Genomic DNA, 27,762 nt, shown 5'->3' with positions numbered 1-27,762 from the left:
CAATAAGTGAATTATTATAAACCTATTGGAATAGAAGGGGAAAAGGAATGTCAGGCACATAACAAATCAGTGGTTTAGGTGTGGGATAAAGATCTAATTCCGTTTACCCTTCTATCCATCTTCTGAGGCCTCAGAGGTCCTAGAAAGTCATACATGTTCATGTTCACAAGGGACTAATGGAGTGTATGAAAAAAATACCAGACTGCCAAAGTTTAAGGGCCAATCATATCCTCTGCACAAGAAAGGAGGCTGACGCGAATCTCTAGACCGAATGACAGAATTTCGGACCCTCAGGGAATTTGGCGCCTATGCTTTTCGGTTGCATCTCGGGAGCTGAGCCCCGCCGCGAGGCATGAAGGGACGCGTAGTTTTTCTCACTCCCGCCTCCAAAGCCGCCTTGACTTCTTTTTTCCCAGCAAGCTCCGCGCCAGTGTTTGCTGTTGATTGGCTGCGGCAGGAGAGGGCGGTCCTGCTGGCAGCAGTTACCCAGGTTTCCGGTGCTCGGCCAGAAAAGGGGACACCGCCGGACGTCCGTGGTGAAGTATGTCTATGGGCTGTTCATAGGACGCGCTCTTCAGAGGGTCTGTGGCCCAGGACGAGTTGGCCGCAGAGGAACAACTAATTCCGGAGGTTGGGGGGGGGGGGCTGCCTCCGTATTGCGCATGCGTTCTTCGGGTCTAGAGGGCGCGTGGGGTGTGGGTGTCTTCTGTGTGCGCGCGCGCGCACGCGCGCGGGAGTCCCACGTGGGACCTGGTGGGGCGGGGGGTCGGTCCGGACTGGAGCATCCCGCCACGTCAGTCTGCGGCTCTGAGCCAATCCCGCGCTCCGGCTGCGAGAGGGAGCTGTGCGGTGCTGAGAAGTGGCATCAGGAGAAAGGAGGCCTCTTCCTCTCACTCTCTTCAGGGGCAGCTTCTCGGAAACCTTGCACGGGACCATGGACTCTCGGGCGAAGGCCGAGCAGTTTCTTTGAAGCTTCGAGCGTCAGATTTTGGGATTTCTTGTCTAGGTCGTGAAGAATTTTTAAGTCTAGAAAATAGCAACTGTGTCCTTAAAGGATCTGCTCCTCTTCTGGCCTTGCAGATCACAATGAAGAACCAAGACAAAAAGAATGGGCCTGCCAAACACTCCAACTCGAAGAGCAGCCCGGGGCAACGGGAAGCGGGAGCGGATGGAGCCCAAGCCCGACCCGGACAGACTGCTCCTGGGGCGGAAGCTGAAGGTTCCCCAAGCCAGGCTCCTGGGAAGACCGAGGGTGTGTGCCAGCTCCGCTTTTCCAGTGGGCAGAGGGAGGAGTTTCTGGTCTTGGCCTTGCTTATGAGGCCAGTGTTTACCCAAGAAGGAGGAACTATAGAATAAAACAATGCCCATTCTATAGTTCCTGTGTGATCCTGTGTTTCCTGGGGAGGTGATGACGCTTCTCAGTCGTAGCCCTGGAACGGAACCTTGGGAGCATGCTCTGACTGGTTTAAACCAAATGACAATCAAATGAGGCACCCAGTAAGCAAAGTCATATTCCCAGAAAACACTTGCCTGTGGTAGGTACTTGTCCTTCATAAGGTGCAGCTCCTACATGCCAACCGGCTCTCATGCAGGGGTGCTTTAAATAGTTGTCTTTTATGGTCATACAACTATGTTTGTGTGTTAGAAATAATTGTATCGTTTTATAAGTAAGTAAACTTAGGATTTTAAAAAAAGAAACTAAATTGAGGCCAGTCAGGCAGAACTCAGGAGGCAGAGGCAGGCGGATCTCTGTGAGTTTGAGATCAGCCTCAAACTGTGCATAGTAAGTTCCAAGACAGCCAGGGCCCTGTAGAGAGAGCCTGTCTCAACCGAATAGATAAATAAATAAGACAACATTAAACCCACACTAGTGTGTTTATCTGGGCTTAAAGAGAAAGAAGATGTAAGCAAGTGGTGTAACCTCGGAACTTTAATTGTGTGTCTTCATCTTTCTTGCTGTAGGGGCTCGAGCTAAAGCGGCTCAGTCCGGGGCCCTCAGTGACGTCTCTGAGGAGCTGAGCCGCCAGCTGGAAGACATTCTGAGCACTTACTGTGTGGACAACAATCAGGGAGGCCCAGGTGAGGAGGGAGCACAGGGTGAGCCCGCTGAGCCGGAAGACACAGAGAAGGCCCGAACCTATGCAGCCAGGAACGGGGAGCCCGAACCAGGCATTCCAGTCATCAATGGCGAGAAGGAGATCTCTAAGGGGGAGCCTGGTACAGAAGAGATCCGAGCAAGTGATGAGGTTGGAGACCGGGACCATCGGAGGCCACAAGAAAAGAAGAAAGCCAAGGGTCTAGGTGAGAGGGGGGAGCTGTTGAGGGGAAGGAGTTAAGACCTGTCATTTCATAGGTAGCCTGCTCTGTCAGGACTCACAGGAATCTTCTTTTCAAGACAGTACATCCCCCCAGTTTTGTCAAAGACAGGGTCATAACAGCGGGCTGTTCAGATCACTCACTTGTGCAAGGTCTGCTTGCCTTGGGAGCAAGTGGAGGCAGGAATGCAGCTAGCTTTGCCACTGAGGATGCGGAGGCCAGGAGGCCTGGGTGCTCACCAGCACCACTAACCTGCTGCCTGGCTTTGCTGTTCTTCTTCTCCGCTCCTGGGTCTTAGCTTCCCTATTTTTACAGCAGTAGACTTGGGCTGCACCAAGGTTGAAATATCAAGTATCAACATGAACCAAGTAAGCCACAGACCTCCTCAGAATCACGAAAGGGCCTTCTTAATGTAAAAAATTGACTCCTGCCTGACTAGCCCCGAACTCTCATCTGACCAGCTGAATAACTGGCAACCAAAATAATAGCGGCCAAGCACAGTCATTGGTTGGATTTGCTATCTCTACGCTAATCTCTAGGGCCTCCCAGAACTGACAGTTCTGGAGCCTGGTCTGTGCTGACTGAGTACAGTGGAACCCAAGGGGGACAATCGTAAGGCCTCCTGGCTGAGGTAAAGTCAGTGCCGGCCAGGGATGGTGACATACAACTTTAATTGCAGCTCTTGAGAATCATGGGCAGAAACTCTTGAGTGCCAGAAACCTTATCTCAAACAAATAAAAGACAAAGATCAGCCAGACAATGGTGGCGTGCGCCTTTACAGCACCTGGGAAGCAGAGGCAGGTGGATTTCTGAGTTCGAGGCCAGCCTGGTCTACAGAGTGAGTTCCAGGATAGCCAGGGCTACAGAGAGAAACCTTGTCTCGGAAATTAGAATCTAACAGGGACCAAGTGTGGTAGTATATGCCTCTAAAGGGGGGCTTGGAGGGACAGAGGCAGGAAGACTGACTTCAAAAGCAGCTTAGGCTGCATAGCAAGTCTGTCTCTGTCTCTCTCTCTCTCTCTCTCTCTCTCTCTCTCTCTCTCTCTCTCGTGTGTGTGTGTGTGTGTGTGTGTGTGTGTGTGTGTTACTGTAACCATATCACTGGCCTTCCCCGTTTTGTTATCTGTCTTTTTTTTTTTTTGTATATCTATTTTTTTTTTTAAAGATTTATTTATTTAAGTGAGTACACTGTAGCTGTCTTCAGATGCACCAGAAGAGGGCATCAGATCTCATTAAGGATGGTTGTGAGCCACCATGTGGTTTCTGGGATTTGAACTCAGGACCTTCGGGAGAGCAGTCGGTGCTCTTAACCGCTGAGCCATCTCTCCAGCCTTGTTATCTGTCTTAAAGACAGATTTCTTGCCCTTTTTCTCTCCCCCAAGACACAGGGTCACATGAAAGACACGCATCTTAACTGTGGGGCTGGAGAGATGCTCAGTGGTTAAGAGCACTGACTGCTCTTCTAGAGGTCCTGAGTTTAATTCCCAGTAACCACATGGTGGCTCACAACCATCTGTAATGGGGATAGATGTCCTCTTCCGGTGTGTCTGAAGAAAGTGATCATGTACACACATGAAATAAATCTTTAGGGGCTGGAGAGATGGCTCAGCTGTTAAGAGCACTGACTGCTCTTCTGAAGGTCCTGAGTTCAAATCCCAGCAACAACATGGTGGCTTACAGCCACCCATAATGAGATCTGATGCCTTCTGGAGTGTCTGAAGACAGCTACAGTGTACTTACATATAATAATAAATAAATCTTTAAAAAAAAAAAAGAGTTTAAAAAAATCTTTAAGCATAACTGTGTGGCTATGTCTGTTGACAGGAGTTTGGCTAATTTCTTAGGGACATCAGACAGTAGCCCTGAGTTTATCAATAGGCTTACCTTTCTCCTGTTCATAATGTCTTCAGATAGGTTTTCCTCTCCTGGTAGTACTTACCAAAGAGATTGCTCTGTTTATTTAATGAGCATTTGTTAGTAGTGCAGCAGACACTACTTAGGTTAGGTTGCAGTGGTAATGCGGTTGAAGTCGTAGGATTGAGCTGGTCTCAATTCTTTATGAAGCACCAGTGTAACAGAAAACTTGCCTTAGCATTGAGAAGTAGAGGCCTGGGCCTGGGGGGGGACCCTCAAGAAGGGTGCATGCCTTTACTGTGCTTTTCAGGGAAGGAGATCACTTTGCTGATGCAGACACTGAACACGCTAAGCACCCCTGAGGAGAAGCTGGCCGCGCTGTGCAAGAAGTACGCTGAGCTGGTCAGTCCCCCCTCCCTTCCCCTCCCCTCTCTGCCTTTGGGAATCAGCAGGCTACCTGGGGTAGAGGTTGCGCTGCAGGAACACATGTTGGCTTAATTTCTGTTAACATTTTTAAAAATTCTTCCACCGCTATCTGTTAGAAATTAGTATCCTATCAGTAAGAGAAGAAACTTTATTAGTAGATTTCCCAATGATTTCTGGTGGTAGAATCCCGGCTCTGGTCCCCGATGTTGTGTAGTTAGTTATATCTTTATGGGTTTTACGTGCGTCTCCCTAAGGGTCCTGCCCCTGATTTGTCATGCCTCTTACTCTTTCACCTCCTTAGCTCTTAGTCCTGAGTGAAGTGAAAGTTAGCTCTAGGAGCTTGATCCAGCTCAGGTTCAAGTCCTGAGATGACATAAAAACCTCCATGTTGGGTCAGAGACATACCGAGGCGTGGCGGTGCATACATTAATTCCTGGAGGATCAGGAGTTGAAGGCCAGCCTGGGCTATATAACCTTGTCTTGAGAAAGAAGTGCAGCTATGAACCTGTGTGAGCGCATGTGTGAGCGCTCTGTGAAAGTGCTGAGGGTGGGAGAGATACAGAGAAAGGAGAGATGGCCGGCTGGCAGGTCGCTTGCTCGCTGGTTAAAAACGGTGACTGCTCCTCCAGAGGACCGACCTGGGTTTGATTCTAAGGTCCACGTGGTAGCTCACAACCATCTTTAACTATAGTTCCAGGCAATCTGAAGCCCTCTTCTAGATTCTTCAAGTACCAGGCACACAAGTGTAGCGTAGACATAGATGCAGGCAAAGCACAAAGAAACTTTAAGTAAAATGAAAAGAAATACAGAGCTTAGTAGAGTGTACACACCAGCACTGGGGAGGCAGAGGCAGGGCGAAGGCCAGCCTGGTCTACATGGTAAGTCGATGAAGTGAGTTCCAAACAGAAAAACAAAAAAGATAGAGCCCATTTTGAAGGCTTTAACTAGCAGATACTGATGTTACAAGAGAGAAGGAACTGAGCTCCTGGAGTAACGCTCTGGATGCGAGAGGGAGCTAGGTCCTAATGCACACGGAGGGGCGCCACCAGAAATGGAGCCGGTGTCCCTGTCTGTAAGTGAAGAGAACAAGTGAGGTCAGACAGTGGGCAGGAAGCTTGGCCTGGTATTCCCTGGTTTCTTCTGGATTTCCAGGGAAACGAGAATGATGACAGTACCTGGGATGGAAGATATAAAGAGGGGATAAACAGTTGTCTTGGAAAGGGGTGTAGATCATAGGAGGAAGTGGCAGCCTCTCTGGGCAGGTGGGAATCTTTCGAGGATTAGTGTCTGATTTTAAAGGAAGGCTCTTCAAGCAGGGCTGCTTCAGTGCTAGTGCGGCATAAGAGGAGGGCTTTACTGGGATAAAAGGACAAGCCGAGTAGAGGGAGAGTCAGACGGGAGGGAAGAATGAAGTGGGGATGGTCCTGGCCTGCAGTGATAGAGTTGGGCCAGTGCTACCCAAGACAACAGCCTCTTCCCCAGCTGATAAATGGCTGGTCTGATTCGAATCTGCTAAAATGTGAGAACTATATCAGCTTTTAAAGACCTAAGATAAAAATGTAAAATATCTGAAATTAACTACTTTACTTTCCTGTTGACATGCTAATATATTAAGCAGGTGGTATAGCTTATTGATAGAGTGCTAGGCTAGTCTAGGTAAATTTATTCAACACATTCCAGAACAAAATCGGGTTTCAGAGTTGGAGCATGGTGGCACATGCACTTGCAATCTCCTGGCTGAGGCTGGAGAATCATCATGAATTTGAGGTCAGCCCTGGTCTTTTTAGTTCAAGGACAGTATGGGTCTCGTGGCACTTCCTTGTCTCAGAAAAACAAAGTTTAATTTTTTGTCTTTCACTTTTTGATGTAGCCACAAGAAGATTATAATCATTTACATGGATTGCATTTCTGTTATCTAAGGCTGGATATAATCAGAGTACAGGATCCAAGCTAGAAAGGAGTTAAGTCTGTGGAAGGGGCTCAGGATTGTGTAGTCAAGAGAATTAGAAGGGCTTTCTGTCAATAATAACCATTTAAGGCCAGCCTGATCTCCAGAGTAAGTTCCAGGCTACACCGAGAAACCTTATCTCAAACAAACAAACAGCAACAACAATAATACTAAAGAAATAGCCACAAGTAAGATTATTAGTTGTAAGCCGGGTGGTGATACACGCTTTTAATTCCAGCACTTGGGAGGCAGGGGCAGGCGGATTTCTTTTGTTTGTTTGTTTTTTTGTTTTTGAAGACTGGGTTTCTCTGTATAGCCCTGGCTGTCCTGGAACTCACTCAGTAGACCAAGCTGGCGGCAGGCAGTTTTCTGAGTTCGAGGCCAGCCTGGTCTACAGAGTGAGTTCCAGGACAGCCAGGGCTACACAAAGAAACCCTGTCGGGGGAGGGGGGATTAGTAGTTGTAGCTCAGCAGTGGTGGCATACATCTTTAATCCCAGTTGGGGGGGAGGGGGGCCAGAGGCACAGAAACAATAGGATTTCTGAGTTCAAGGATAGCAAGGTCTACACAAAGAAACTTTGTCTTGAACCCCCAGCATCCCACCCCCAAAATAAAAGAGTAGCCATTGTGGAAAAAAACAAAAACCAGTGTGTTGAGAAGTCTGGTGCTGACAAACTCTGTGAATTGGTTGCATGCAAATTAGTTGTCTGGTGGGATGTGGGTATCCAACAGTCTGGACCATGGGCTCATCCAGTGGCGTCAACTGGGATAGAGGCTGGGATCTGATGGCTGACTTCGTTGGTCTTGGTGATTCATTATTATTTCCCCAAGAAACCTGTTGTTGGTCTGCACAGTTACTGGGAAGCATGTGGAGCTCCAGTGCTTTTGGTGTGTGAGCAGGCTCTTGTTTGAGCTGTTGTGACTGGAGTAGAAGGGGTGAGAGGTGATTAGCTTAGGGCTCTCTAGAGCTGTGTAATGGTGCCCTGCATACACTCACCACCTCCTGTTCTCAGTTGGAAGAGCACCGGAACTCACAGAAGCAGATGAAGCTCCTTCAGAAGAAGCAGACCCAGCTCGTGCAGGAAAAGGACCATCTGCGTGGTGAGCATAGCAAGGCTGTGCTGGCCCGAAGCAAGCTGGAGAGCCTGTGCCGGGAGCTGCAGAGACACAACCGGTCCCTAAAGGTAGGCCAGTTAGTATTCAGTGGGCCTTGTGGGCTTTCTTCTTGGAATCAACTGCGGCTATGCTATACAGTGAGTTCTAGGCCAACTTGGATTACATAGGAAGATTCATTTAAAAAAAAAAATCAGCAGCTTAGTTACAGTATAGCTCAGTCTCACTTCCACAAGAACAACTGTGATGGCCTGTGCCTGGTGTGTGAGGAGCACCAGGTGTGGCAGCTAGAGTCTTTCTCCATTAGATAGCAGTCTCCTGCTGCCCCAGTCAGCTGTCCCTCTCTACAAACACTGAGCTTCTTAAAAAACACAGAGGTCTGTCTTGACTCACACCTTAGAAGCTCTAGCCTGTGAGTTGGGGGCCTGCTGGCTTTGTAAATCTAAGGAGGGTAGCAGCAGAATGTGGCAGGAGTGTGCAGTACAGCAGAGCTGCTCACAACAACACCGCCAGCATCGTAAGCCATTTCAGCAGACCTTGAGCAGCACAATAGGTTCCAGGGCCCTCTACAAAATAAACCTTTGTGGAACCTTAGGATCCAAGACGGGGAAATGGATCAGTCAAGAGAGTGCTTACCATTACCAGCACGAGAACTAGACTCTGCATCCCATCACCCATGAACAGAGCTAGGCTAGGTGGTGTACCTCGGAGAAGTGTGGAGGACTGAGAGATGGCTGAGGTGGTTAGCAGCGCCTAGTAGTCTTCCAGAGGACCCGCGTTCTGTTCCTGTGCCCATATCAGCTGTCCACAAACCATCTGAGAGGATCTGATCCTCTCATCTGACTTCTAGACACCCACATACATGTGACACGTTCACAGAGGCACATAAATATACAGAAATAAAAACTTAAACCAAAAATAACAAGGAGGCTGGACCGATAATCCATTGGTTAAAGTTTAGGCTGCTTCTCCAGAGGAGCCGCTTCAGTGCCCACCACACACATGGCAACTGTTTAATTCCAGTTATAGGAGGTCCACAACTCTCTTTATAAAGTAAAAAATAAGGTGAAGAAAAATTGATGGTGGCACTTGACCTCTGGCCTCCGTGTGCACATGTGTGCAATCCTCTTGATAAGCTTGCTTAGCTGGAGAGATGGCCTAGCTGCTCTTCCAGAGGTCCTGAGTTCAATTCCCAGCAATCCCATGGTGGTTCTTCTGGTGTGCATGAAGATAGTGTACTCATATACATAATAATATATACATAAAATACATCTTTTTAAAAAAACTCTGTGGTGCACAGACATACATAGAGCCAAAATACTTGTACATAAAATAAATCTTTAAGAAAATTAAAAACCGAGGTAACCCAGACTCAAAAGGTTAATCATGAGTGGATATTAACCTAGAAAACTGGAATACCCAAAACATAATCCATACATCAAATGAGGTACAAGAAGAAAGGAGGAGTGGCCCCTGGTTCTAGAAAGACTCAGTGAAACAGTATTCGGCAAAACCAGAACGGGGAAGTGGGAAGGGGTGGGTAGGAGGACAGGGGAAGAGAAGGGGGCTTACGGGACTTTCGGGGAGTGGGGGAGCTAGAAAAGGGAAATCATTTGAAATGTAAATAAATTATATCGAATAAAAAAAAGAAAAAAAAAATTAAAAACCAAAAATATGTAAGAGTATGTGTGTCCATGTCCTTTACCAGTTGTGCTTTGTGGAATTTTATCTATAGACTGAATTTCAGAAGTGAGATAGCTGGGTCAGTGGGCACTAAATGTTGATAGTTTTCTAGCTTGCCTTCTCAAAAGCGGGCAATATAACCTTATTAAAAATGTTTAGAGCCGGGCATGGTAGCGCATGCCTGTAATCCCAGTACTTGGGAGGGGCAGAGGCAGGCAGATTTCTGTGTTCGAGGCCAGCCTGGTCTACAGAGTGAGTTCCAGGACAGCCGGGGCTACACAAAGAAACCCTGTCTTAAAAAAAAAAAAAAAACAAAAAAAACAAACAAAAAAAAATGTTTAGTTACCTAATTTTTCACCACTCTGCTAATCCTGAATATTACTACATTTTATTATCTTGTTCTCTGTGGGGAACGGGAGGGACTAAAGGACATTAAAACAGGGGCACAGGATTGAAACAAGCAGGAATATTTAATCTAGAATCTGGGAACAAGAATTCGGGATGTCCAGTTGTTTCAGAATGGCACTTATCGTGAATGCCAAGTATTTCTTGGAAGAGTCACCTGATAACACCTGGTTTACAGGGGGGCACATTAGGAAACCCCACTTTCTGACATCCTGCAGCCCAGGGGCTCCCCAGGGGCCAGGAGTGCTGTTGGCAAAAACTGGGCTGTGGAACTAGTTAGGGGAGCTTTGTGCAAGGCTGGGAGTTCTGGACGACTTCTTTCTTCAGGAAGAAGGTGTGCAGCGAGCCCGTGAGGAAGAGGAAAAGCGCAAAGAGGTGACTTCACACTTCCAGGTGACACTGAATGATATTCAGCTGCAAATGGAACAGCATAACGAGCGCAACTCTAAGTTGCGCCAAGAGAATATGGAACTAGCTGAGAGGCTGAAGAAGTTGATTGAGCAATATGAGCTTCGTGAGGAGGTGAGGGGAAGGTGATGGAGCTTCGTGGGGAGGTGAGGGGAAGGTGATGGAGCTTCGTGGGGAGGTGAGGGGAAGGTGATGGAGCTTCGTGGGGAGGTGAGGGGAATGTGATGGAGCTTCGTGGGGAGGTGAGGGGAAGGTGATGGAGCTTCGTGGGGAGGTGAGGGGAAGGTGATGGAGCTTGGTGATGGAGCTTCGTGGGGAGGTGAGGGGAAGGTGATGAAGCTTCGTGGGGAGGTGAGGGGAAGGTGATGGTGGCTAGCAGCTTGTGAGTCTGTAGTGAGTGCTGGGGCTGGGACAGCAACTGCAGGCCTGGTCTTGCTCTTCCTTCAAAAGATGTAACTCGTAGATACGTAGATATGGAACTGAAATGGAAAGAAGAGATTTGACACACACCCCATCCCTCCCCCTTCCCCTGTGCTTATCTCTGGGGTGTGAACCAGGCATCTGTAGAGTATTCAGCTCTAGAGTGGAGGAATGTCCTCATCCTAGCTCCACATCAGACTCATCAGACTCGGAAGTTAGGAACGAGACTGCCCCAGGCCATTGGGTCAGAATGAGACTGGATGAAGTGCCTTGTTTCCTAGAGTTGGGGCTTTCTTGTAAGGGAACTCATGGCAAGCGGACTCCATTAATACCTTTTCTACAGCACATCGACAAAGTCTTCAAACATAAGGACCTGCAGCAGCAACTAGTGGACGCCAAGCTCCAGCAGGCCCAGGAGATGCTGAAGGAGGCAGAGGAGCGGCACCAGCGGGAGAAGGAGTTTGTGAGGCTCAGGCCCCAGGGCTGTGGTGGGGCTGGAAGGGAGTGGGCTGGGTTCTGGCTTAGCTCCATCTAGTTCTTAAGGATGGTAGAGGTTTTGCCTGCCCAGGCCAGTAATTGCCTGTCCAGACAGCAGTCTGAGAGCAGGTAGCCTCAGTGGGTCCAGTGCTTGTGGCTAAAGAAGGCCAAACATACCCCCCAGGGGCTTCTGACAGGTTCTGGGGTCCTGTCTTGGAAATAGCTCCTGAAAGAAGCTGTGGAGTCCCAGAGGATGTGTGAACTGATGAAGCAGCAGGAGACCCACTTAAAGCAGCAGGTGAGATGGGGACCCCCTGCAGCATCATTCCAAGAAGCTTTCACAAGGGCCCATCTTCAAGGAAGTCATCTTAGGCTGACTTTGTGCCATGTGGCCTGTTAGTATTGGCCGTGGTGGTGGTGGTGGTGGTGGTGGTGGTGGTGGTGGTGGTGGTGGTGGTGGTGGTGGTGGTGGTTGAAGAAAAGGTATCTGAGTTTGACTCTGGCTATAGCTAGCCCAGAACTTACCTTGTAGACAGGCTCAGGTTAGCCTTGAACTTATGACAGTCCTCTGACTCCCAGATGCAAGAGGCATTAGTCACCATGTCTAGCTCAGTTTCTGTTTAGTTTTATTTTGCTGTATTGTTATATAGATGAGGGTTTTGCATGGATGTCACACTTGTGTTCCTGGTACCTTTAGAGGTCAGAAGAGTTACTTGCAGACAGTTGTGGTCTCCATATAGGTGCTGGGAATTTAACCCAGGTCGTCTGAGAGATCAGCCAGTGCTGGCCATCCCTCAGCCGTATCAGGGAGTGTTTTGTTTTTGTTTTTGTTTTTGTTTTTTTGGTTTTAGTGGAGACCAGCGTCTCCGCATGCTGGCATCTTCCCAAGGCTTTCTTTGCAGGATTCTCGTGTTGGAACGCATCCTTGCTGTGCACGGCTTTGCTTGTGTGTTATTAGGAAATAGTGTCCAGTAACCGTCCATGTGCTGCCTCATGTGTGTTTCTGTGCTTCTTTCTCACACAGCTCGCCCTGTACACAGAGAAGTTCGAGGAGTTCCAGAACACACTTTCCAAAAGCAGTGAAGTGTTCACCACATTCAAACAGGAGATGGAAAAGGTAACACAGGGAGTTCCCTCAGCGGTCAGCTTAACGGGGCTCTCAGTCGGCACAGATGTGGACAGCCTAGCTTTGACCTTGTCCTTCTGTCTGCTGGGACAGATGACAAAGAAGATCAAGAAGCTAGAGAAAGAAACCACCATGTATCGATCCCGGTGGGAAAGCAGCAACAAGGCTCTGCTGGAGATGGCTGAAGAGGTGGGTGGACAGCCGTGAATGTCTGTCGGCCTTTGTCTCTGCACATCTCTCAATCACCGACACTGTACACATGAACTGGAGCTGCATTTCCAGGAGCATTTATCCAAGTGAACCTTTTTTGCAACCTTTTTTAAATCTGCACATTTTTTTGAGACCTGAGATTGGTCAGTAGTCATGTTTGAGGATGCACACAATATGCCCTCTGGTAAATAAGTAGAAGAATACATCATCTGACACCAGAGTCAGAACCTAAGCTGGGCTATTTACTACATGGGCCAGCTTTGGGTGTAAGCTGCCCAGACTTGAGGATGTGACATCTCACTGAGTGCTTCATTTCTCTCCTAGAAAACCCTCCGGGACAAAGAGCTGGAAGGCCTGCAGGTGAAAATCCAGCGGCTGGAGAAGCTGTGCAGAGCACTGCAGACTGAGCGCAATGATCTCAGCAAGAGGGTGCAGGACCTGACTGCTGGGGGCCGGGCCCTCGCTGACATTGGCTCTGAGCACAGGCCAGAGGCCACCACTGCCTCCAAGGAACAAGGTGGTGAGAGTCCTGGGGCTCAACCGTCCAGCTCTCCAAGGGCCACAGACGCTCCTGGCTGCCCTGGAGCACAGATCACAGAAACAGCGGGCCAAACAGGGCCGGGAGAGCCCACCTCTGCCACTGCCTAGAGATCATGGTGCTGGGGCATGCTGGGAGGGGAGCAGCAGCCCAGTCAGGCCTGGGCCATGCAAGGCTTCCACACTAAGCAGCCCAGTGCTGAGGCCAGGGTGTTGTGACCTGGAAGGCGTCGGACACTTAGCAATTTTGGATTTTGTGGGTTAGTCTTCCATGGATGGGACAGGTGTGCAGAACCTCATGCAGGTATATAGGTAACACCTGTAGGTAAACTGTGGGCTTTCACCACAGATGGGTATGCAGATGACGTTGGTGACTGTAAACTGAAGAGTCTTGGGAGATGTCATCTGTAGCTGCCATCACAGTACGCTGGCAGGTCAGATGACTCCAGTGTTTTCCTCCCGAGCTCTGAGGCTCAGACCCCTCTTGGCCTTCTCAGGGCTTGTGACAAGTGAAAAAACCCAGGCCTGGACTCTCTGTAAGCAGAAGGTGGGCAGTTTGGGCTCTTGTCACTCTCCTGGAGGGTCCATTGCTTCTCTTAACCTGGGAAGGGTATCCCTGGCAAAATCTTTTGTGGATGGCGTGCCTGTGTGGGAGGGAATCCCCTCAGGCCCACTTCCCCTCTGATAGTGCCAGGTCCAGGCCAGTGCTGCTTCTCTGTTCTCAGTAGCCTTCTCATTCACAGGTGCCTCTAGCCTGCACAAATCATTACAAATGTCACCCAAAGGATTCTTTCGGGAGGGTTTTTGTTTGCTTGTTTTGCATAAGAGTTTGTATTAAAGAACTTCAAAGGAAGGAGGAGGGACACTCCAGCAGTGGCCTCCAGGTGCCTGGCCCACTCGGAACTGCCCTGTCAGGGTCCTTTACCGTGTAGATGCCAAGGCACCCTGCTTGGGAAGATGAGGTATTTCAGAGAAGGGAAGAGGCTTTGCCACAGGCTTGCCTAGGAGGCTACACTGGTTACCCTCACTTCTCCATGCAGCCTCTGCTGACTGCAGGCCCAGGGCCCCTGGCATGCAGTCATTCCTTTTAGCTCTTGTCCTTAACCCCCAGCTCACAGGAGCAGTTTGAGGGTTGCTCTCTTGTTGTTTCCTAGCACCCTCTTGGCCAAAAAGAGTTGTTGGGATTTCACTTCTTCCTGCTTAAGCTGGCTGACATCCTAGGAGCTAATAGCTCCAGGGAGTTGGCTTCACCTTCCCTCCCCATTCCCTCACAGTGTTACTGTGTTCTCTGCAGGCTCTGCTGAAGTTCTTGCTGCACACATGCCAGGGTGTTAGTCCGTCTACACAGCAGCCTCTGGAGTAACAGTGTCTTGGAAGCTGAGGCTCCACTTCCATAAGCTAGGTGGACCATACACTGAGGTTGGAGGACATTTTGCTTCTCATTGTATTTCAACTATTGCATTATCCTGCAAGGTTTTTTGTCTTTCATAACTAGCCTCTAAGCCCCCACATACATTAAAAATTGAGCAGGGTGTGTGGTATATTCCTATAATCCCAGAACTCAGCAAAGCTAGAAAGCAGAACCCCTTGTCAGAAAACCAAAAAGTAAAAGGGTGGTAGAAAACATCACTTGCTAACAATCATGTGTTCCAATCCTGACATTACAAATGAATGACCCCTTCCCCATGCCATGGGCTCTACCACTTTGCATACTTGCTACCCTGGTATATTTATTCACTCAGGGTGCCCAGCAGCTGTGTGAGGTATTGAGGCTTTACCACCTCCAGCTAGGATCTGTTGTCCTGTGGAATTTCTCCCAAGGTTTTATATCTTGGAAATCATAGTATTCTTCCCTCTTCCATAAGGCTTCAACCTGTATTCCAGGCTGAGATCTGACCTGTTAACCCGTGGGGCTCTGTAGGCCACAGAGATCTAAGGGTGAGGCGTCTTTCTGCCTCCGTGAGAACAGAAGGGCCTTATGTTGACTTGCCCCACTTCAGCTACCTCTTACAGCTCGTGCAGGGGTTACAGCTGTCGGGTCTCGGTGTGGGAGGCTGCGGTGTGTCAGTAGAGCCTTGGCTGTTGTTCCATCTAGGCACCCAGGGCAGTACGTAGATAGTAATCTCTTTCCTTTCTCCTCTCCACTGACCAAATCTAAATAGTCAGTACAGCTGCTCTGATTTCCAAAGTCAGCCCAGGAGCCTGGGCCAGCTGCAGGGAGGTGGCCTATCTGTGAGAAGGGCCAGTGCCTTCCTCACTTGGGCAAGTCCCTTGCACATGACCTCATTTTAGGACCAAGAGCTGTGTTGGTTTCTTAAGATTGTTAGCTTTTTCTCTAGAGGACCACAGTGGTTATGGCTTAGAGCCCAGGGCCCTTGGCTATACAAACAACACTTAGGTCCAGGGGAGAGCTTCTTGTGCACCATGTCAGCCCCACTTCTTGTCCTTGTTTTCCAGGAGACTTTTGGACCATGGGTGGAGCTTAGGCACTTTCTGTAAGAATGTTGTTTCTGTAAAGATGGTTATTTAACACTTCTTAATCCCCATCATGTTACTCCTACTGAGGGCTGAGCCAGGCCAGTGGAGCTGCCCAGGTGTGCGCCGCGGGGCTGCAGCCTGCTGAGAGCTGGCGGATCCCCAGGCACCTGACCGACCAGCCTGGGCTAGGAGGGCTGCCTCTGGCCCCATGATTGCTTTCCTTTGCCACCCACACTTGTTTGAGGTTGTGGTGACGACTTTTTTTCCCCTTCTCTCCCCTTCCCAGTCTACTTTTGGTATTCACAACAGCCAGGGTCTTGATATTGATGTATTTTACACCACATTAAATAGTCTGTTGCCTTACTTGTATCCAGCTAATTGGATTATTGGGGGTTTCTGGATCTGCAAAGTGCCTGTGGCTGTGGCCTGGCATTGTCCCACATGTTGGCCACAAGTTGAGGACCATGACAGATACTTTAGCTGTGTTTGCTCTTGATGTAGAAAAACATCAGAGGACATAAGTAAAAAATTATAGACATTTCAATAAAGAGTGCACACCTGTAAGTTCCTCACCGAGAGGCTGAGGCATGATTGCTGAGTTCAAGACTGCCTCAGGCAGCATCAGCAAGGCTTATGAACAGAAACTGCCTCAAGGGGGTGGGGTTGAGAGCCTCCAGACAAGGTAGGGCATGCCCTCAGTCCCTGCACTCTGAGGGAAAAGGCCCGAAGGATCTCAAGGTCAGCCTCGTCCACATATAGTATTCCAGTTTGCTGTAGTGAGTGAGACCTGTCTCAAAAAAGGAGGTGAAGTGGGGGGTGGCTCCCTAGATAGTGGAGAGGATGTGCTCCTTCAAGTTGCCTTTTGTGCTCTGTAAATACATCTTGACAACGCTACACATGTATGTGTGTTCATATAATAATACACATAAATTTTTTTTAAAAAGCTGGGCAATGGTGGCACACGCCTTTAATCCCAGCACTTGGGAGACAGAGGCAGGCGGATTTCCGAGTTCGAGGACAGCCAGGACTATACAGAGAAACCCTATCTCAAACCACCCCCACCCCCCCCAAAAAGTAACTACTGAGTAGTTTTAAAGCAGGAGAAGTCCTGTCTGTAAAGGACAGACAGAAGTCATGACCTTATCTGGTAACCAGTTGAATCTGGCATGGGAGAACGTGCCTTTAATCCCAAAGGCAGAAGCAAAAAAGGAAAAAGATTGCTTACAAGTCTTGTAAGATGCCCTGGAGGGTGAAGGAAGAGATGAGGTTTGTGTTTAGGTGTTTTGGGGAGTTTTGAACACACCCAGAGGGCCATAAGGACCTACCGAAGGAAGGTGTTCAAACAGAGCCACTGGGTGTGCCGTTGGTCCTCGAGAAGCCACGAGGACTTTGTGGTTCCTCTGAAGGAAATCCTAGGTGGCCCAGCACCTGTTCTCTCCCTTGGTTAAGCAGAAGAGATGCAAATGCTCAGCTTTATAGGAGCTGTGCCTTGATCCCTTCTAGCCAGAGGTGGTAAACAAATAATCGATGCACAGCTGACACCACACTGGGTCCAGAAGCCCTCCAGGGGCGTGGGTGGGTGGGAAAGGATTCCTTTCCTGCTCCAAGTCAAGAGCTTCCAAGGGAAGTTGCTCTACCAAAGCTTCTGGCTCCTCCGGGAAGCAGCTGAAGGCGGGAATCCCAGGGCTTCTGGGCCCTCTGCCACTTTGATGGATGAAGCTGGCAGGACGCCAGTGGCTCTTCTGAGGAAAGGGACATCCCCACTGTGCTCCCCTCCCTCTGGTTCTCAGTGGTTTACAAGTCTTGAATTAATGTTGTGCTTCCTAAAAGCACCTAGAAAAGATTCCAAAGTTAGTGTCTACAGAAGCAACACCTGGGTGCCCTCAGCCAGGGGCCCAGGTCAAGGAAATCTGTTGTTGCTCAAGGAAAAGGGAAGATGGGTGCTTTGTTACCCGGGCCTGTTTAATTTAAGCCTGCTGGGGCAGCCTGGCTAAGGACGCTGCTCTCCTGTGGCATCAGTTGCTGCTCTGACCCAAGATTCTCTGCCAGATCTTTAAATAGCGCCTCATTGGCCGGACCTCCCTCCTGGCCAGCAGCACTACAACCAACAGCTCTGGGTCAGCCTCCTTCAGGAGCTCACGGGTCCCACCTGCCAGGTTGCCAGGTGACCTATTTGCTCTGGTTCTCCCTATGTAGGAGGTGGAAAGAGGTCCCATCAGTTCATCAGCACTTACAGGCTAGGAGTTTCTGGATATTATGGGACAGTACCTTTGTCCAGGAATGAGTGACAATTGGTTATTTTCAGTAACATCCGGACAACAATTATGTCTCAGGACTATAAGGATTAAATGTTTTTTCCTTTTGTTCCTTCTAGTGCCTGCTCCTGATCTTTCTCATATATTTATGTATTGCCTATGCCCACACATTCATTTATTCCCATCATTCCCCTCCTGCAAACAAAGCCACCACCATTTTGTAAGGGATTCTCTCCAAACGTGACAAGAAAAGGAAATTATTTTAAATTCATATCCTGTAACTGTCAGTGTTCTTTAGTTCGTGTGGGAGGTAGGTAAGAGGAACTGTTAGATCAAAGTAAGGACTCCTCCCCATTTAGCTCCTAGTGAATCCAAAGAGGGCTACTTTCTCTTTAAATGCAAATCTTCCTCCGCCAGCTTAGCTCCCTCCAGCTCCGCTTCCCCAGAGGAGAGAGAAAGCTGGGCGGTGGGAGATTGCAAAGGAGCGCTGTTCTACACGCCAGACCCAAACCTCCAGGTCAGTAGAACCCCAAGGGGTGTGAGGAGGGAGTGAGGAGGATGGGAGCGGGGTAACGCACTTGATGCTCGTTTTTGAAGCCGGAATTGAGAACGGAGTGATTCCTAAGACACATCTTTCCAGGCTGATCACGGTCGTTCTGGCTGCTGCTTCCATCAGGTCACTGCCTGGGTCACACTGGTGCTACATGGAGAGAGTTCTGTCTCCCCCACCACCCCTCAGCCCCACTGATACCACCCAGCTGTTCCATGCCGGCTTAAACACTTATGTTCCTATTCCACCGTCGCCATCTCAGAAGTGACCGAGCTGCTGATAACAATCTGGGCTGCCCCCCCCATCACCCCCCGGAGAGGACCCCAGCAGACCAGATGCCTGGGAGACAGGGCTGCATGGGAGTCAGGCTAAGCTAATCCAGTCACAGTTACATTAATGGTTGGAGGTCTAGCCCCAAAGATTTTCTAACTGGAAAAAGGAGACTAGAAAGTGTCCAGGGAACTTAAGGGCATCCCTGGCGTGTGTAGCTGAAGTGAAGTAGGAGCAAAAGGCCAGTGTATAAGTGATGAGCTGGCCATTCCTGGTTGATACACTAGGGTATCTCCAGGTGCCCCTGCCTTACCTTGATTGCTGCTCATGCAGTATTGGTCAGTATCCGCCATATACAGACTGTTGCCTAGTGAAGAGCCTCAGCTGGCTCCCCTAGTGACATCCACCGTGTCTCCTGAGTGTCCTCTACAGCCCCAGGCTCTGGGCTACAGTGACAGGGAAACAGCATGATGACCCTGATCCTGGTCAGCCCTCTCAGGCAGGCAAACGGGGCTTTCAGGACGAAAGGGCCTTTACTAGCCTTGGAAGGTCCTTCAGATGCATAGCTACAGTCCGGCAGCAGGCTGGCACCTGGCACTGTCTGTACGAGAGGACAGAGCTCTTGACTGCTGGACAGGGACAAATTTGAAGACCCTTCCTCTCAAAGAGGGTGCTGAGTGAAGGGATGATTTTGCCCCCCTCATTATCTTCCTTCCCAGACCTGGGGTCCAACAACACCCAATGGAGGACAAAAAGAAGAAACGGAGTCCTAAGCCCTGCCTGACCCAACCAGCACAGGCCCCAGGCACGCTGCGCAGAGTCCCCGTGCCCACCAGCCACAGTGGCTCCTTGGCTCTGGGACTTCCTCATTTGCCATCACCCAAGCAGCGAGCAAAGTTCAAAAGGTGAGTTCAGAAGGGTGCTTGGCCAGAATGGAGACTCCCAGCCATGGGCTGAGCACTGTGTAAGGCGGACCTTCAGACATGGCTGCTGTGCAGCAACTGACGCCTTACCCCGGTCTGTCCTCAAGGATACAGAGAGAAACCCTGGGGATTCCCTGGGAGCACGCAGACTGAGGCTGTATTTCTGAGGAGGAAGTGAGTGAGTGAGTGTGAGCGTGAGAGGAAGCCGCAGGGCACTGAAGAGGGGAGGTTATCCAAGCCTGAGGAGCCTGCATGCTGTGAAAGCGAAGACAGTGGTGGGAAGGCCCCAGGAGTGTAGGGAATAGGTACCTGGGGGACGGTTGATTTCTTCCTTTTTAATTCATTTTATTTTGGTAATACTGGAGGATTGAACTCAAGATACTGGGCATGCTAAGCAAATGTTCTCCCTCTGAGCTTTCTCCCTAGCCATTTAAATTCTCTGCTCAGTTCTTTTTAAATACTGGAAGTCTGGTTGGAAGTGGCAGTTCAGGGCCATAACCCCCGCACTTGGGTGGTAAGGCAAGGCGCAGGTCCAAGGACCACTGGCTACTACAAAGTGAGTCTAAAGTTAGTCTGGGTTACAAGAGACCCTGCCTCAAAAAATAAACAACCAAAAAACCAACCAGTGTTGTAAAGAATTTTGGTGGTGACTAGATTGAGCAGGGCTGGGGGAAAAAAAAAAGAAGAGTTTGGTGGCCAGGTGTGGTGGTAAATGCCTTTAATCCTAGCATTGGGTGGCAGAGGCTGCTGGATCTCTTTGAGGACAGCTTGGACTACACAGAGTTCTGGGCCAGTCAAGGCTGAATAGTTCAACCTTGTTTCAAGGCAACAAAACAAAAAATAATTTGGATCCTACCCTATGTCCATGTTTGTTCCCATAAATACAATGTGTTCTTTTCCCCATTGTTCTAAATAAAACCAGTGTCCTCCATTTCATCTGCCCTGCGGCCAACAAGTACTGGCATGGCTGAAGTAGGTTTTATCCGGAGTTCAGGGCTGTTTGAAAATAGTAGGAAATACAGTCAGAGAGGAAGGAAGGCCCAACTGGCTGGCATGTTCAGGGTTACTCTGGGGAGATGGAATGTGTTACCCTGCTGTAGCCAGAGCCACGCCTTCAAGGAGATGGAAAATTCAGAACAGTTTCTGGAACAGAACAAGAACAGGGTTATTTTTGGTGGGAGGTGCTTCATTGGCAGTAAAAAAAAAAGAAACTCCCTCAAGGACAAGGACAAACGACACATCCAGTGTCATAGGGGCTTCATGGTCTCTGGGTCAGTCCCCTTGCAGGTATGCCTCTGGCTGCAGCATCCTGTGTTGGGGAGCAGGTGGGACAGATGGCGTAGTGCAGAGAGACATGACATACCTATGACCATGGTCATGTCTACTTCACCCAGAGTAGGCAAGGAAAAATGCCGACCAGTGCTGGCTGGAGGTGGAGGCGGCTCCGCAGGCACGCCCCTGCAACACTCCTTCCTGACAGAGGTGACGGATGTCTATGAGATGGAGGGGGGACTACTGAACTTGCTCAATGATTTTCATTCAGGCCGCCTGCAGGCCTTTGGTAAGTCCAGGGGCAGGGTAGTTCTGTGGGTACTACTAGGGGTCTTGGTCTGGGGGACAGGCTGGGGGCAGGGTCCCAGGCTGCCTCCTAAACTCAAGAGTTGTCCAGGGAAGGAATGTTCCTTTGAGCAGTTGGAACATGTTCGGGAGATGCAGGAGAAGTTGGCCAGACTGCACTTCAGCCTGGATGTGTGTGGGGAGGACGAGGACGAGGAGGAGGAGGAGGATGGGCTCACAGAAGGCTTGCCTGAGGAGCAGAAGAAGACAATGGCTGACCGCAACCTGGACCAGCTGCTGAGCAACGTGGGTCACAGAGCTGTTGTGGGTCCTGGGGACACCACGGGTGGAGAGGACACAGGCTCCCAAGCTGGGGGTACATGAATGAACTCAAGAGTTGTGAGCTTCCCAAGTTCTACTTAATAGGACTTCCCTAGAGCATCCAGGTTTGTTCCGGGTCCCCTGACATAAATCTCCTTTTCTCTCCGTCGACAGCTAGAAGATCTTAGCAATTCCATGTATCCTTCTAAGCCGCGTAAGCCTCTAGGGTGAGGAAGAAACAAGGGCTGGGAAATCAGGTTCTTTCTTCCTGCTTCTATTCACACATAACAAATATTCCCATCTCATTCTGTCCTACTGGCTCGGAATTAGCCACAAACATCCCCACTTCAGAGGAATGTAGAATTTCCCAAATTCAAAGGGAAAAAAATGCATCAAGTGTGATGACACAAAATGTTAATCCCAGCACTTGGAAGGCAGAGGCAAGTAAATGGAGCTCTTGAGTTTGAGGTCATCCGGACCTACATAGTGAGTTCTAGTACAGCTAGGATTAAACAAACAAGCAAACAAACGAAGCGGGGCAGTGGAGGAGAGAAACACGCAAGTGGGGACTCTGTTTTAAACACTGCTATCTCTTTTGTTTTGAGACAGTCTCGCTGGACGGTGGTGGCGCAAGCCTGTAATCCCAGCACTCTGGGAAGCAGAGGCAGGCGGATTTCTGAGTTCGAGGCCAGCCTGGTCTACAGAGTGAGTTCCAGGACAGCCAGGGCTACACAGAGAAACCCTGTCTCGGAAAAACCAAATCCAAAAATAAAATAATAATAAAATAAAAAAGTAAAAAAAAAAAAAAAAGAGAGAGAGAGAGACAGTCTCACCGTGTAAGCCCTGGCATGGTGAAAATCAAAGCTTGTCTGCTGCTTCCATCCCCTTTCAGACGTTTTTGGGGTCAGGAGGAATCTGGGGGTTCGAGACAGGGTTTCTCTGTGTAGCCCTGGTTGTACTGAATAGAGCAGGCTGACCTCGAACTTACAGAGATAGAGATCCACCTGCCTCTGCCTCCCAAGTGCTGGGATTAAAGACATGTGCCACCACATCTGGCTGTGTACAGGGTGGGAAGGCATGTGAATACACAGGTCCAAAGCGTCACAGTCCTTGACTGGCACAGACAGAAGCTACACTTGGCAGAGAATGCCGAGCCTGAGGAGCAGCCAGCGGCGTAGGTGTCGCCTAGACTCTTCTGCTTCTCTCCTCTTCAAACTGTGACTTTTTACGGATTTGGGAGCCCCCTAGGTGCTATGGGGTCGGGGGGCACTGCTTGGAATTAAACAAACGGAAAAGCGACTCCTTGGTGCTCTCCTTGCTCTCACAGTGCCGTACACAGAGTTGGGGCGGGGCGGGGGAGGGAGCGCTCGAAGGGGACCCGGATGCGGACGCCGGATGCGGACGCGAGTGGGAGGGAGAAGCCCAGCGTATGACCCTGAAAACGGCGGGTGGGGCCCTGTATCTGCGCATGCCCAGAGCGGCGCTGTCTGAGACTCGCTGCGCAAGCGCACACAAGCGGGTGACGCATAGCGCATGGCGGTTGGCGACAAGGAGATGGATCCCGACCTCTTCCTTCGAAAGGTGTCGACATTGCAGGTCTGGATGGAGTTGCGAGTGCACCTGGGGTCAGGGACTGGACCTTCTAGCGAAATGCAGCTGTCACATAGCGTCCCTTACCCGCACGCCCTCTGTACTGCACTCAAGAATGTGGAGCTGTGGCGGGGTTAGGAGAGAGAAAAGGACCTTAAATCGAGAATGAGGGTCCAGCTCAGCATCTTCTCTTCACCTCTCAGAGCTCCAAAACATAGTCGTCCAACCCTTCCCCATGACCGTGTTCTCTGGCAGCCGCCAGGATACCAAGATCTCTCCCATTTGGGCTCGGAGGTCGAGTGCTTGCCCGGCATGTGCCTGGTCTTGATTCTCCACCTGCCAACAACCACAAAATCAAGAGTGCTTGCCAAGATACCGCTTTTCTAAAAATGTTAAGAGGGATCTTTCCCACTTGCTCTCTACATTAGGCTGGCTTCCGAGGCTTCTTGGTCCGACGTCAGTTCCAGAGCCTTCGAGGGGAGTATGAGGCAATTGTTCAGGAGATTGAGGGTGACCTCAGCACACTTCAGTGGACTGGGGGCTGGATTCCCAAGCCTGTATTTCTCCCAGAGGTACTATGCGCCCTAGGGGGGAAGGAAAAGAGACCCTGTTCTCGGACTCAGGGGGAATCGTGGGCCTCACCTCTTTATTTTATATGAGATTTATCTTATGTGTGAGGGTGTTGTTTGTACACTGTATGTATGTATGCCTGGCACTCCAGAGATCAAAAGATGACATGAGAGCCTCTGGAACTCGTGTTCCAACTGTGAACCACCGTATGGGTGCTGGGAACTGAACCTGGGTCCTCTCAAAGAACCAGTTGTGTTAACTGCTGAGCCATCTCTCCAGCAAACTCCAAAAGTCTGTAGACACAGAGCCTTTACTAGGTAGCCCTGGCCGGCCTTGAACTCAATGGGTTTCCTGCCTCAGCCTCCCGAGGCCCTTGTATTAAAGATGTGTACTACTACTCAGACTGGAACTCCTTTTTTTTCTGCCCAAAGCCTCAGTAGTCATTGGAAGAGAAAGCAGGCTCACTTCCTCACACCCCAATCCCTCACCCTACCCACTTGCCCACTAGACTATGGTTTCTAGACACTGGGGGGGGGGGGGTAGCCCTGCACTTCTCATGGCTCTCTAAATTCTCATAAGGCAAAACCTCATCAATCCTGGAAAGCAGAGAAAATAACAAAACCAACACAGAAACTATGGAACCATTCCTCATATAAAGACTGTGAAAAAGAGCTCATCTGGGAGGAGACAGTGCAGAAGACAGAAGAGAGCCCAGCAGAGCCAGGACGTCTTTGCAGAGATGACAGCCCCTGGTCGCAGGCTGAACAAGGCAGGAAAGCCAGCCAGGGGAACAGCAGAGATACCTCTGTCTCCGCGGTGGAAAATGCAGGTACTTACCTGACAAGATCAGGGCAGCCCCTGACCTCCTCTGGGTCTCAGCCTCCCAGGAACCATGAAAGGATACAGTCACAGCCCTCTCCTACCTCCTTCCCTCTGCCTGGGAGCGGGAAGGGTTGCCAGTAGCTATGGAGGGCTAGACTAGTTCCCAGTGTCTAAGGATGTCTCAAGGCTTTCTTCTCTCCCTTCTTCATTGAAGTCACAGATGTAGGAGTGTCCCAGAGCCAACAGGCGCTCCAGGAGCAGCGCAACCACTTGGCCATGGAGCTGCTGTGGCTACAGCAGGCCATCAACAGTCGGAAGGAGGTAGGACTGATTGAGAGCCCTCTCTGAGCACCAGGGTGGGGAGGGGCCTTTGGCCACGCCTGAGCAAGCCTGCCTCTGTTCTCTTCTAACAGTACCTAATTCTCAAGCAAACACTGAGATCCCCAGAAGCAAGCCCGACCAGAGACAAGCCTATTAACACATGCCTAAAGCACAGGGGACAGGCCTATGAGAAGACTTGCATTCTGGACAACCAATCCTATAGAGACAGGATCATAGGAGAGCCACACCATGCAAAGGACTCCTGCCACAAGGGCACACTGCAGCCCGAGAAACCCCCAGACAGTACAGGCAAAGCAACTGCTGGGTCTACAGGCAGGGAACTCTGCATTAGGAACTCTGGATCACAGCTGCCTGTAGCATTAGACAGCCAGGCTGGAGGGGACAGGGCCACCAAAGGGCCAGACCGTGGAGGACAGCCCTTTAGGGAAGCCTCCCTACAGCAGTTGAAAGTCCTGGAAGATCAGATCCCTGGGGACCTCAAGTTTAGAAATCCTTATTCTGGAAATGCTGAAATACAGCTGCCCACACTCTGTGAAAATGTAAGCACTGAGGACAGATATTCCAGAAAGCCGAGCTACAAGGAGGCTGACTGCCCAAGAGCCGGGCCCTATGATTTTAGGGCCTCAGAAGGCCACATGATTTGGGATGAGACCTTGGCAGGGCAGGAACGTGGTAGCCTGGATCTCACAAGGACTAAACCACCCAAGAGCCAACCTCCTAGTGCTTACAGGGATCTCACAAGGGCTAAACCACCCAAGAGCCAACCGCCTAGCACTTCCAGCCATGGAAATACCAGTGAGCTTAGCCCAGAAGGATGGGAAAGCCATGGGACTCTGCAGTGGAGATGACCACTGGAGGACTTGTCTTCTGCAAGTCAGGACTAAGGGAAGGGCAGATACCAGAAAGCAGGACTCTCATGGAAGACCTGAGAGGAAGGGTTCCCAAAGAGGATGCTATGAAAAAACGATAAGGGAAGCAGGTACCACCTCTGTCTCCTGCCCTTACCTCTGGCCATTGGTAGCTATCAGGCTAAGAGAAGCTGGTACATAAGGAGGAAAAAGGACATGCCCTTTTATCTTCTGCCTCTGACTTAAACCAAATTTCACCTTCTCTTGGAGTAAGTAGGGTAGGTAGATCATGGAGAACAAATGTTTTTATTGGGTTCTTGGATGCCATGCAGGAGGAGCTGCGTGGGCACCGAGCTCCCGTCTGGCTCGGCTGCCACTGGTGTGCTCTGCAGAAGCACCGCCCCAGAGACTTAGCCCCAGGATCGCTTCTTGCTGCTGCTGTGCTTCCTCATGTTAGTCATTGCCACCCTCCTCGGTCACGTGCCTTGGTGGGACTCCTCGGTCATGTGCCTTGGTGTGACTCCTTGGTCATGTGCCTTGGTGTGACTCCTCGGTCATGTGCCTTGGTGTGACTCCTTGGTCACGTGCCTTGGTGTGACTCCTTGGTCATGTGCCTTGGTGGGACTCCTCGGTCATGTGCCTTGGTGTGACTCCTTGGTCACGTGCCTTGGTGTGACTCCTCGGTCATGTGCCTTGGTGTGACTCCTTGGTCATGTGCCTTGGTGTGACTCCTCGGTCATGTGCCTTGGTGTGACTCCTCGGTCATGTGCCTTGGTGTGACTCCTCGGTCATGTGCCTTGGTGTGACTCCTCAGTCATGTACCTTGGTGTGACTCCTCGGTCATGTGCCTTGGTGTGACTCCTCGGTCATGTGCCTTGGTGTGACTCCTCGGTCATGTGCCTTGGTGTGAGCAGACACCTGGAGGCCCTCGCTGCCTACAGCCTGCTGCGATCACTTCCTGGGTGAGAGACACCCTCCTGGGCAAATTTACTGCAGATCAACATGAAGATCAACTTTCACAAATTAATGCTGTTAACATGAATTGATGACTATAGAATTGATTCAATAATTTTAAGAAGAATGTTTAAGTAGATGGTTTTAGTTGTTTTTCCAGAAACATGTAATAAAGTTAGAGTCAAGAATAGAACATGTCCTCTCCTCATAGAATAGTAAGTAAAGGCTGCACAATAAGAAATACAACGAGCTGTCATATATTCCACTAAGAAGACAATTAGGCAGCTGGGCGGTGATGGCGCACACCTGTAATCCCAGCACTCTGGGAGGCAGAGGCAGGCAGATTTCTGAGTTCAAGGCCAGCCTGGTCTACAGAGTGAGTGCCAGGACAGCCAGGGCTATACAGAGAAACCCTGTCTCAAAAAATCAAATCCAAAAAAACAAAAAAAAAAAAAAAGAAGAAGAAGAAGAAGAGAAATAGGGTTGGGGCAAATTTGTGATCAAGGGAAAACATTCATCCTAGGTCAGGGCCGAGGATGAACCACAGGTGTGCACCACGATAAAGCAAGGCCATGGGAGACTGTGGCTTTGAACTTGTAATGAGCTTATGGAATGAAACACTGCTTTGAACTTACTATCCACATCCTTCTGTGACTCCCCTTTATGTAATGTTTTGTCTGTGAGGTAATTTTATAAAAAACTTTTTTTCTAAGGTATAAAATGGCTGAGAGAAAAAAATAACTGTGGCTTGGTGGGGCCCTACTCCATCTACCAAATGTATATATACACATACATACACAAATCTGTATATATACAAATGTACGTATGTTTATATGTATGTATGATGTGTCTATATGTAGGTACATAAAATGTATGTATATAGTGTTCATGTGCACTTGATAAAACGTGAAATTGATGAAACAGGTGGTCCGGCCCAGCCACTATGTGTGCATGTGTCTGTGTGCGTGTGTCTGTGTGTGTGTGTATGCGTGTGTGTCTGTGTGCGTGTGTCTGTGCATGTGTCTATATGTGTGTCTGTGTGCTTGTGTATGCACTACCTTCTCTCCTTTCTGAACAGCCTCTTAAGACTTCCAGTGTCTTGCTGGGCATTCTTGCCAGCCCCAGATAATTAAGTTTTGTTCCCTCAGCAGTGCTGATCCCGTAAATTGCAAACCATTGTCAGTGAGGCCTCCAATGGTTGCTATTAGCACTGACCCAATCCTCACACCATACCTTCCCTTACTTGGGTTACCTGGGTGTCAGAACAGGCTTTGGGCAAGTTCTCAGTCTGTCTCCTTTTATCCCACCTCTGACCTGGACAGATTCTGGGCCATCTGCTTCACCTTCCACAGACACAGA

The 27,762-nt window shown here is 49.7% G+C and overlaps 3 protein-coding genes and 1 long non-coding RNA gene across 7 annotated transcripts; 3 read left to right on the top strand and 1 right to left on the bottom strand.

The window, feature by feature from the left end:
• The first annotated feature begins 436 nt into the window (after positions 1 to 436).
• Positions 437 to 15,770, top strand: Txlna (taxilin alpha). Of its 2 annotated transcripts, none has more exons than XM_052177469.1 (11): positions 437 to 541; positions 1,081 to 1,252; positions 1,963 to 2,301; positions 4,481 to 4,572; positions 7,558 to 7,728; positions 10,073 to 10,267; positions 10,917 to 11,036; positions 11,274 to 11,348; positions 12,075 to 12,167; positions 12,270 to 12,365; positions 12,711 to 15,770. In XM_052177469.1, the coding sequence occupies exons 2-11, from the start codon at positions 1,087 to 1,089 to the stop codon at positions 13,032 to 13,034; spliced, it is 1,671 nt and encodes a 556-aa protein (XP_052033429.1). In that variant the 5' UTR covers positions 437 to 541; positions 1,081 to 1,086; the 3' UTR covers positions 13,035 to 15,770. The 2 variants fall into 2 exon arrangements, with proteins under 2 accessions (XP_052033429.1, XP_052033430.1); XM_052177470.1 differs by having other exon boundaries at positions 532 to 630.
• A 1,370-nt stretch (positions 15,771 to 17,140) lies between these two features.
• Positions 17,141 to 19,693, bottom strand: LOC127681344 (uncharacterized). 2 transcript variants are annotated; one of them, XR_007977105.1, is made up of 3 exons: positions 19,490 to 19,693; positions 18,235 to 18,356; positions 17,141 to 17,234 (listed from the first exon to the last, which is right to left on the bottom strand). It is a non-coding gene; the product is annotated as an uncharacterized LOC127681344 (long non-coding RNA). The 2 variants fall into 2 exon arrangements; XR_007977104.1 differs by lacking the exon at positions 19,490 to 19,693 and adding an exon at positions 18,790 to 19,198.
• Positions 19,218 to 22,576, top strand: Ccdc28b (coiled-coil domain containing 28B). The gene is made up of 5 exons (XM_052177475.1): positions 19,218 to 19,381; positions 20,794 to 20,960; positions 21,069 to 21,262; positions 21,452 to 21,474; positions 22,401 to 22,576. The coding sequence occupies exons 1-5, from the start codon at positions 19,218 to 19,220 to the stop codon at positions 22,453 to 22,455; spliced, it is 603 nt and encodes a 200-aa protein (XP_052033435.1). The 3' UTR covers positions 22,456 to 22,576.
• On the top strand, positions 20,867 to 27,037 carry Iqcc (IQ motif containing C). 2 transcript variants are annotated; one of them, XM_052177472.1, is made up of 5 exons: positions 20,867 to 20,960; positions 23,296 to 23,439; positions 24,017 to 24,266; positions 24,474 to 24,580; positions 24,673 to 27,037. In XM_052177472.1, the coding sequence occupies exons 1-5, from the start codon at positions 20,928 to 20,930 to the stop codon at positions 25,447 to 25,449; spliced, it is 1,311 nt and encodes a 436-aa protein (XP_052033432.1). In that variant the 5' UTR covers positions 20,867 to 20,927; the 3' UTR covers positions 25,450 to 27,037. The 2 variants fall into 2 exon arrangements, with proteins under 2 accessions (XP_052033432.1, XP_052033431.1); XM_052177471.1 differs by lacking the exon at positions 20,867 to 20,960 and adding an exon at positions 22,731 to 22,873.
• Positions 27,038 to 27,762: the final 725 nt, after the last annotated feature.

This window comes from Apodemus sylvaticus, chromosome 3 (assembly GCF_947179515.1).
Source record: "Apodemus sylvaticus chromosome 3, mApoSyl1.1, whole genome shotgun sequence".
NCBI lineage: Eukaryota > Metazoa > Chordata > Mammalia > Rodentia > Muridae > Apodemus > Apodemus sylvaticus.
This window is presented reverse-complemented; position numbering and strand designations above follow the sequence as displayed.

Bases quoted from the DNA above. Each gene is read 5' to 3' on its own strand.
- Txlna (XM_052177469.1), top strand. From the start codon at position 1,087: ATGAAGAACCAAGACAAAAAGAATGGGCCTGCCAAACACTCCAACTCG. The intron at 1,253-1,962 runs GTGTGTGCCAGC...TTCTTGCTGTAG, and splicing joins GGCTCCTGGGAAGACCGAGG to GGGCTCGAGCTAAAGCGGCT. The intron at 4,573-7,557 runs GTCAGTCCCCCC...TCCTGTTCTCAG, and splicing joins GCAAGAAGTACGCTGAGCTG to TTGGAAGAGCACCGGAACTC.
- Iqcc (XM_052177471.1), top strand. From the start codon at position 22,811: ATGGCGGTTGGCGACAAGGAGATGGATCCCGACCTCTTCCTTCGAAAG. The intron at 22,874-23,295 runs GTCTGGATGGAG...TCTCTACATTAG, and splicing joins GAAAGGTGTCGACATTGCAG to GCTGGCTTCCGAGGCTTCTT. The intron at 23,440-24,016 runs GTACTATGCGCC...AATTCTCATAAG, and splicing joins AGCCTGTATTTCTCCCAGAG to GCAAAACCTCATCAATCCTG.
- Ccdc28b (XM_052177475.1), top strand. From the start codon at position 19,218: ATGGAGGACAAAAAGAAGAAACGGAGTCCTAAGCCCTGCCTGACCCAA. The intron at 19,382-20,793 runs GTGAGTTCAGAA...TACTTCACCCAG, and splicing joins CAGCGAGCAAAGTTCAAAAG to AGTAGGCAAGGAAAAATGCC. The intron at 20,961-21,068 runs GTAAGTCCAGGG...AGAGTTGTCCAG, and splicing joins AGGCCGCCTGCAGGCCTTTG to GGAAGGAATGTTCCTTTGAG.